Below are 10,290 nucleotides of genomic sequence, written 5' to 3' on the forward strand. Positions count from 1 at the left end.
GGGGGGGTTCAGCCCTTGGCTCGCTGAGCGGAACAAACAGGCTGTTTGTGCCCCTCCCGATTTAGATGAGCAGTGCGCACAAGGTGTATATCTTCAACTTTCAGGGCTTCATTCATGAGAACATTTTTAGCCTACTTGTTCATGGGGTGCTTCTCCCACATACATTGTGCTCAGAGATTTGGTGTCTTTTAAACCCATCGCAGGCTACATCTAGCCTGTATTTTGAATCCCCGTAGGACATCAACTTCTTCTTCTGATAGCGTTGCAGGCGGCCAACCGGCCGTGCATCTGCACACGGTACAAACAGTGGTAGTCACAAGGCTACATCACATAGGCTGTGTAGTTGTTTGCACTCCGGATGGTTTCAGAGATTGTCCAGCGGCTGTTAAAACACACTTCGAGAGGAGAGAACAAAGCCAAAAGAAGACCAGAACAAGAAATACGAATTCATTTTGTAATAACAGAGGTATAGGCCAACGGCTTTCTTAGAAGCAGGCCACTTTTAAGCTACGTTTTATTTGTTTTTGTTTTAGTCTTGATTTTATCGACTTTAGGAGATCTATTTAAATCTGATATCATCCACATTGTCAGTCATGTTCAAAAAAAAGGATGCGGAAAAAATGGCCCTGGTGTCAGACGTGAGGAACTCGTACACCACTCTAAGGTAAACCTTATTTAATTTGTGCTATAAGAACATATGGCTCATTGTCTGTTTAACTATAGGCTGAATGGATCATTTGATTTGTTTATATAATTTGTTTACCTGAAATTGTTCAGTGACTTTTAGTGACACTCACATTGATCCTACATATAGGACGTTTAACGAACCTTTATGAAAATACACAACTGTATTTCTCAGTAATGCTTGTGCAGAGGCCACTGTCTTTGCTCACGTTCCGTATTTGTGAACAACTAGTTTTCCACACGGTACTGATCTGGGTTCTGCTGGTCTGCTTAGCAGTGCGCAAACGTGCAGGTTCATTCCTGCCATTGCGGATGGAAACGTCACGATTAAAAACACAGGGAGGTGTGCACAGGTTACAGCACTGTGCTCTAATATTTTTAGTATTTATCCAGAAGTTCTCGATTGTTTTTCATCCAGCGACTCCTTACAAGTAAGAGAATATCCCGGGGACCCCCTCATGTATTTCCCTTGGAATAATTTGACATATATATATTTATATGTTTACATTTCTAAAGCCTTATTTATGTGAAAGAACAACATGATGAATGCATTCGAAAGATATTAGACATGTATTCAAAATTTGTGCACTATCTCAACACAGAATAGCCTACCTATAAAACAACACAATTGACATCAATTCAATTGTTGCAAGTGATACTGTAGGCTACCTAAATAACAAATCAAACGCAACACACACACACACACACACACACACACACACACACACACACATCAAAATGAATCAAAAAGGTGACTATTTACGTCCCTGAGAAATCTTTAAGTTTTCTCACATTCAAAAAATAGGTGTGATAGTGTTTCATCCGTAATAACCAAAGAAGTAACAAGCATTACTTATGTTTGCATATTTGGCTACAGTAACATTTACGGGGTATATATTATCAAGAATTTTTGATTTGAACTTACTTTACTTTATTTGTAATTCAGTATTTACTAGGTAACAACCAAGCTCTTTTCCAGTTAATACCAGGAATTAAAGATCCCCAGTAGAATTTGCCTCTAGGAGTTATTCTTTTTCTAAATTGAAAGATCTGACGAATATGTTTATTATCACATTGCTTATCTAGCACACTAACCTTATTTAAAATGATCTTAAAAAGACAGGTGAACATTAATCAGGGTGTTAAATTCCCTAAATAGGGCTGGTAAGCCATGATGCAACAAAAAAAGATGTCATATGTCAAAATAGCGCCAGAACTATCAAATCAAGAAATAATGTTATGGATGCCACATTCAAACCATCTAGAGAAAACAAGGGATTTGTTTTTAGCTGTAATGTCTGCATTGTTCCAAATAAGTGGTTTATGAGGCGAGAAGTTGGGAAGGAAACACAGTTTCCAAGTCAGAAGACACTGTTTTCGTGAAATCTAAATAACTTGATAGGTAATTTATGATGGAGGAAAGACCACCAACAAGGTTAAATACATGATCAGGAATAAAAACCACAAGGACTTGGAATATATAAGACGTCTCCTGATACAACCAATTCTAAAGGAGTTTACGGTGGCTGGGAAGTCCAAAAAGTCTAAACCATCCAGTGCTTTACATTCAGAAAGAACCTCCTTTTGTTTGTGAGGTTTATTTTTCAGAGGAAGTCGAGAAAGATTTGATTAATCTCTTTAAGTGTTTTGTCATTGATAATGTTAGAAAAATCGTACTATGACGTGGTCCTTGATTTGATGAGGACAAAGAGAGGCCGAGGGTCCAGTTGAGAATTAAGAAACGGCTTCTATCATGTAAATGAGATATTCAACACAAATACTGTTAATCAACATTCTATTGACTTAGCCTAGTCTAAGACACCAGAGGGTGGGAGACACTGGTGTGAGGAAAAAAGGCTTCTTTCTATATGTTAAATGTCAAATTTGACTTGATCAATTCTTCAGAGTCAGAGGACGAGAGGGGGAAGGTGAGAGACAGTAGGGCCGTCTTGACCTCTTCACAGAGAAAAAATGCGTCTTTTACTAACCTGGCTGCATCATACATAAACAGAAATACATTGTTTTCAAAACGTTGTTTTTAACTTTTTATAACTCAAACAATAAATAATTAAAGAGAAGGGTAAAACAAAATGGGAGAGACCGTCTGCGTTGACCAAAAGACTTCTACCAAACATACTTAAATCTCGTTGCAACCAAGAGTTAAGATGACCTTTAGTTTGGGTCATTTTTCCAGATGATTGTAGCTGCTATTCATTGGCCACCAATGTACGCACAGCACCCGACGTCCCCACGCCTTAGGCTCCAGGCAAATGACTGATACAGCTAACACACACTACACACAAATACAAACACAAACACACACACTCTACTACACGAATACACACCCTGCAACGCAAATACATACTACGACACATATACACACACTCTGCAACCCAACTACACACCCTGCAACACAAATACACACTACAACACAGATACACACTACAACACAAATACACACACTACAACACAAATACACACACTACAACACAAATACACACTTCAACACATATACACACTACAACACAAATACACACTACAACACAAATACACACACTACAGCACAAATACACACTACAACACATTTACACACTACAACACAAATACACACACTACAGCACAAATACACACTACAACACATTTACACACTACAACACAAATACACACCCTACAACACAAATACACATGCTATAAAGACATTTGCACCATAAACTAAACACTCAGTATCAGTTTTATTATTGATATCATATCACATTATTATTTATATTACATTATTATATTATTATTATTATTTATATTGTATCGTATTCTTATAGAAATATTATTTATATTATATTACTATAGCATATTACTCATATCATATTAAATTATTATATAATTATTATTTATGATATTGCAGTATTACTATTTATATCATATTAAATTATTAAAGGTGTACACATATAACTACTCCCTTTTATAAGCTGTTTAATTTGCTACCCAGTGGCAACCAAATTTCTAGGATACAACCAACTCACTTTATGTAACTTTAAAATCCACTGTTAAAGTTTGTTTTTGTTTTTATTCAGCTTTAAAAAAATATATTAGATAAAATTCTACTCTTGCTCCTTTTTCTCTGTTGTTATGTCATTGTAAATGTGTTATTTTTGTGCTGTTGGACAACCTTGGAATATTGAATAATAGACAATGAAAATGAGTTGTTTCACCCTGAACACGCTGAAGAGTCACAAAGTCATTTCACTGCGTATGTTCTGTCCAGCGTGTCCAACCACGAAGCATTACAGATGGACGGCACAGGTGACATCAAGCATTGCCATGACAACAGCTATGCACAGGAGGATCGTGAACAAGAAAAGAAGGTGGCCAAGAGGAGGTTGTATCTAGTCTCAGTCATCTGCCTGGTTTTCATGATTGGTGAAATCCTTGGTGAGACATTTCTTTAATCCCCGATTTATGTTTGTGCTAACACCACACCAAATTTCATTCTCAAATTTAACATTTTAAATTTTCTTACTTTTATAAAGACTCTATCCACAACACAGCCCATAAAGAAAACTCACTTAAAGCTAGTTCACCTGCTACTCTTGTTATTTCCTTCCAAAACAGTGGTGATGTACACCAGCAGGAATTGCCAGGAGTTGAGTTTTCATTAAAATGACTGATGTGTTAGCTGCATGCCACATTTATCAGAGCACACAAGGCCAAACTGCCTTCTAAGTTACCATACGACCGGTTACTGACAAGCATTTAAAAGCTATTTTTTAAACACTGTCTGATGCAGTGAGTCCACATAAAATACACCGGGGCTACATTCACATCCAGCTAATTCCACTTAGAAAATTAAGGGCAAGCCGGTCCTGTTTGTAACCGGTAGGCTACCTACAATGTGATCTTCACCTGTTCATCTGATAATACACAGCTGTCCTGCTAATATTACAGACATATGCCTAACCACAGACAGTTTCCTTGTTCATGGACTCATGGCGCTGCTGAGAATAAATAGGGGAAACTTTTCTTTAAAGGAATGGGAAACACTGATGTATAAAACTGCTAATAAGATTAATTCACTTGTTAATCAAAGGTGTAGGAACGCAGTTCCGTATCATTCCAGACCACATTAACCCCTCCTTATTATTTCCCACAAAAGTATCAATCTATCATTTTAGCTATACAATATTATAATATTATATTAATGAATTGTCTCCTTCTGCAGGTGGGTATTTTGCAGGCAGTCTTGCAGTGATGACAGACGCTGCTCACCTGCTTGTGGACCTGGTCAGCTTCATTATCAGCCTGTTATCCCTCTGGCTCTCCTCCAGACCTGCTACACACAAGCTCAGCTACGGCTGGCATCGGGCAGGTACAGTACGGACAACTTTTATCTACTGTTGCCAAAGGTGTGATTGGGGCTGTTTTCATCCGACTTGAGTGGGTGATGAATGTGAAATTGGCCAAGTTTGGCCGACGGTGAGCGTCCATTGCCCTAGTTTTATTTAGAATTTTTTTTTAATCTCTTTTTAATCACCAAGAACAGCAAAGTTACATACTTACATGAAATACATATTTTTTTTCATTGTCAAAATAGAACCCCCCTGCCCACCCTCATCACAACCTCTGTGCCTCTCAATGTGTCACCAGTCAAACAAAAGACTGTAGTGAGTCCCACTTATACATAATCCAGTAATAAAAAACAACAACAGTAAAACAATATTGCAGACTTCTTTAGGTCTCAGCCACCAAACTGTCTTAGCGCTTTACATGTCATTTGGGAATCTCAGGAAGGGATTTAAGTTTTTCAAAAATGTTATTAATGGGTTCCAGATAACATAAAAGGTCATTGAACCCTCTAAGTACTTGTATCTTTTCCAATTTCAGATACATAATAAGATCAATCAGCCATACAGATACCTTTGGTGACTATGGGTATTTCCAATGTAAAAGAATTTGCCACCTGGCAATCAAAGTTGAAAAGGCTAATCTATCTTTATACCCAGCAAGCCCTATATGGTCGCTCCACACTGTTCCAAAAATTGAGGTATACGCATTGGGCTCACATTCTGTTTCTTTAACTTCAGATAACGTTTTGTAGACCCCTAACCAAACTTGATCCAAGCATGGGCATGACCAGAACATGTGGGTCAAGGTTGCTGGAGCGCTATGACACCAACTACAATTTTCATCGACGCCTGAGAATATTTTTGCAAATTTAGCTTTAGAAAAATGCGTCCTATGTAAAACTTTAAACTGGATTAGGCTTAGACAAGTACAGGATGTACTCCCATTGACCCTACACACAGCTTTCTCCCAAATACTGTCTGGTATTGTCTCCTAGTTCATCCCACTTTGCTCTAATCTTATCCAGAATATTGTCACCATGGAATTTGATGATGCTATAAATGTTGGAAATAAGTCACTTTAAAATTAGAAGACACTTCCAAGATATCCTCCAAAGGAGATGGATCTGGTTCATTTGGAAAATCTGTAGTATTACTACAAATAAAGTGGTGAATTTGTAGATATCTAAAATGATGTGAGTAGAAGAGATGACATTTTTCACATCATTAAAACTTGCAAAATACAAGACTGAAGAACTGACACCAATAAAGTATTTTCTGGCGGTTAGCCGTCCAATAGTAAAATTTTAAATTTGCCAAACCCGAGCCTCTGTTGGAACGATGTCTTTGAAGGAATCTCTTTTGAAGTCTAGGAGCTTTACCAGCCCAAATAAACAATGTTACATACTGTCAATAGATTGAAAAAATGATTTAAGCAGATAAATTGGAAAGCGCTGAAAAAGATAAAGAAATCTAGGGAGAACGTTCATTTTGATAGGTAAACAGGTAATCCTACCAACCAGTGACAAATGAATGGCATTCAATACCGTGAGATGCCTCATTTAGCAGCTAAAATAGAGAACTCCACACACGGTGAAAAGAGGAGCTGCAGCAATGTCCAGTACAACAAAAACATGGTGTTTGTTGAAAATTAAACCATATAAACCTATTCTGATATAACCTCTAAAGACAACTATGAACCTAAAAAAAAACATATTATGAGAACTTAAAAAAAATAGATATACTCCTATTGTATATACTGTATGTTTTTAAACAACTAAAACAAAAATAAAAGTTTGGATTGACAGGAAAACCCCAGTCTCATGTGTGGTGGGTGCTGAATCACATGGAGGTTAATCGTTTGGTACATATTAACTTGCTAGCAGACCCTTTTTGTGAACAGTTTGTTTAATCTAATAATTTTCCGGTTCTTCTTTCGGTTATTTGGAGTTGGAAAATATCGTATCGAAACAGCTTCCAGTCACTTATTGACTGCAGTTGCTGTTGTTGCATTTCTCTTGATGGATTTTCTTCTTCATGTCTCCTCCCATGCAGAGATCCTGGGTGCGCTGCTGTCAGTTTTCACCATCTGGCTGGTAACAGGAGTGTTGGTTTACCTCGCTGTGGAGCGCATTCTCGACGATAACTACACCATCGAGGGCACTATCATGCTCATTACCTCTGGTTGTGCGGTGGTGGCTAATATTATGTGAGTCAACTAATACTCAGTTCTCATTTCTACTGCTTTTATCTTTGAATATTTATGATTTACAGAGAAGAGGACAATACTAAATCTACTTTCATGGACTCTTGAAGAAGTTTGTGTTGTATCCCAGAGCTGATTTTCACACTTTGAAAACAATTTGTTCCTACTCTCAAAAGCATGGCCTTCGCTCTTCACCAGTCCGGCCACGGCCACAGTCACGGGGGTCTCAGTTCACCCGGGCACGGCCACAGTCACGGGGGTCTCAGTTCACCCGGGCACGGCCACAGTCACAACGGTCACAGCTCCCACGGCAACAGTCACAAGGGTCAAGGGGACAGCCACATGGAGCAAGAAAGTAATATCAGAGTACAGGGGTCACAATCTGCCCGTTTCCAGCGGGCATGTTTTGAAGAGGCACTGCATTAATGGATTACAAAATGATGTATAATTATCATTATAGGTCTTACTGAACTACTTTTGTTTCAGGACAGAGGACTCAGCAGGCCAACGCCAGTGTGCGAGCAGCCTTCACCCATGTGTTGGGAGATCTTCTCCAGAGCGTCAGCGTGTTTCTCAGCGCCATCATCATCTTCTTTAAGGTTAGGAGTCTTTCTAGAAGTGCACAGAATGTGGGACGTCTTACAGAGTGAAACCTAAACCAATGAAGGGACATTAGGAGTGTAGAGTGGGTGTGAAATACATGCAGACATTTTGTAATTGGGTCAATAAACTATATCTAACTCCTATACTCCTATTTAATTTGTTTTTAGGATAAGGATTATTTTAGAAATGCTTTAAATGTTCCTGAAAGACAGGCTGGTGGCTGGGGGATCAAATTGTGATTCCTATCCTAATAAAGCAAAAAGTAACCTACATTTTTTTTTAATGCATCACTTTGTGTGACCAATGTAGTAACTGGCAGATTATAAAATGAATGATTATAAAGCTTGGAATTCAAGCTTTTTATTAAGATAAAAAACTTGTAATGAAACACAAAATATGTAACAGGATATTAATTCAGAACAGGTAACAAAAGAAATCTGGGCACATGTAAAAGCTAATCCAAAATAAACCAAACCAATAAACAAAGGGAACAATAAAAGAAATTATAAATATACCAGCAGCTCATATGTTTGCATAATAACAATACCACATAAATACGACATGAATTGGGTATTAAACTCTATGAATATTAAGTCACCCCTCAATTAGCTAATTATATTTTGACTACTGTCATTGTTGTGGCTTAAATCTGGCTTCTTTTCATGTGAGACTTGAGCAGCATACAGTACTGTAGCTCTCATTTATGAATTTCTGCATTATTTTTAACATCCAGCTATCCACCGCTCTGTATTTCTCCGCGCTAAAAACACACTCACCCTTAAGGAACAAATGTCAAACAACACAAGGCTGTGTGTGCAGGATAGGTGGTGCCATTTTTTCTGTCTCCAAGCTGTAGCTGTTTTGTTGCTTGGTGTCCATCTGCAGAATGCTGAAATATTTTCCTCTCCCTGGGCAGCCATTACTGTAAAATGATGAGCTTCACGGTTACACAAGAAATTTTCAATGTCCTGTGTCCATATAGTATTAAAACCATTACTAAAAAAAATGTAAGATATTTCAGCTTTATCCTTTGGATCAAACATCAGCCTGGGAAGATATTGGGCTCTTTGAGCAATAATTCTCTTATAGTATACTTAAACATTTAACATTAACATGACTCTGTCATTTGTTTCTTCCAGCCAGAATATAAGATTGCTGACCCCATCTGCACATTCCTGTTCTCCATATTTGTCTTGTGCACCACGCTCACCATCCTGAGGGATATTGTCATTGTCTTAATGGAAGGTGAGGTTCCTGGCCTTAAATGACAATTAGAAAATACTGTGTTTGCAGCTCTCTTTCTCGCTTTATCTGATGCCTTATCATCTCTCGGTCAGTCTTACATTTTTCTTTTTTCTTGATCTACTATTAAGGCACTCCAGCAGGGGTGAAGTATGGAGAAGTGCGGGATAGTCTGCTAGCAGTGAAGGGGGTGACGGCTGTCCACAACCTTCACATCTGGGCCCTCACCATGAACCAGACTGTACTGACTGCACACGTAGCCATAGGTGAGAAGAAAATGCAAACATATGAGCTGCTGGCACGATTTAATCATATTTTAGTTTTTTTTTTAAATCTGTGCCACTTGTAACCAGAAGTCAAAACCCAATCAACGTTCAATATAGTGAATTCGTTAACACCACTGGCAATGAGCACATAGACCCTTACTGTACAGTGTATGATGACCATTAAAACCTAATGGGCTGCTAACATGCCTCTGGACTTTTTAATGTAAACTGTTTTTAAGGCGCACACACACATATAGCATACAGTATAAACACAGGGTGACTAACATTTGTTTACCTGCATTTCCTTTGTATTACTCTACCTTCCATAGACGAGACAGTGGATGCTCAGACTGTCCTGAGGAAAATGACACAGGCTTGTTTCGCCTCCTACAACTTCCACTCTGTTACAATTCAAATGGAGAGACAGGCCGACCTGAAGCCTGGATGTAACCTGTGTGAGGATCCAAAGAAGTAGGAATCTGCCTGAATTCTTAAACTGATCCCAACAGATTAAGGCCTAGCTATGTTTTTGCTCCTGTAACCTCAATACTTATAACAAGTTGGTTTTGCACTGCTCGTTGGATCCTAAGGCCTGTTCCTTAAGTGCCTCTGTCTTTTAGACTATAGTGTTGTTTATTTTACTACAGTTTGTCACACAATTTGTAATCAAATGGGAAGTTTCATGGTGATACCTAAAGTATTAATTCAATTTATAACCCTATTAACTTGTAGTGTCTTTCCTTTGTGTTGACACTCCCAAAGAAATACTTGTGTTGAAGTGAGCATGTGGCTGAATTAAAGGCAAGCTTGTTCACAATTTTATTTTTTTAATTGCTTTTTTTCTTTTAGAAAAGCACATCCTGTGTAAAGTTTTAACATGTCAAAAACTTTAAAGGTTCAATATGTAATATATTTACTGTAATAATAATAATACTGTGTGTGTGTGTGTGTGTGT

At 38.0% G+C, this 10,290-nt stretch overlaps 1 protein-coding gene across 2 annotated transcripts; it reads left to right on the forward strand.

The window, feature by feature from the left end:
* Positions 1-17: 17 nt before the first annotated feature.
* Positions 18-10,290, forward strand: slc30a8 (solute carrier family 30 member 8; the record flags this gene model as incomplete). Of its 2 annotated transcripts, XM_032535986.1 has the most annotated exon segments (10): positions 18-664; positions 3,944-4,110; positions 4,898-5,044; positions 7,074-7,227; positions 7,401-7,447; positions 7,484-7,579; positions 7,711-7,823; positions 8,967-9,072; positions 9,201-9,335; positions 9,665-10,290. In XM_032535986.1, coding segments are annotated over 10 exon segments (1,182 nt in total). In that variant the 5' UTR covers positions 18-593.

Source organism: Etheostoma spectabile, chromosome 14, assembly GCF_008692095.1.
Source record: "Etheostoma spectabile isolate EspeVRDwgs_2016 chromosome 14, UIUC_Espe_1.0, whole genome shotgun sequence".
Lineage (NCBI taxonomy): Eukaryota > Metazoa > Chordata > Actinopteri > Perciformes > Percidae > Etheostoma > Etheostoma spectabile.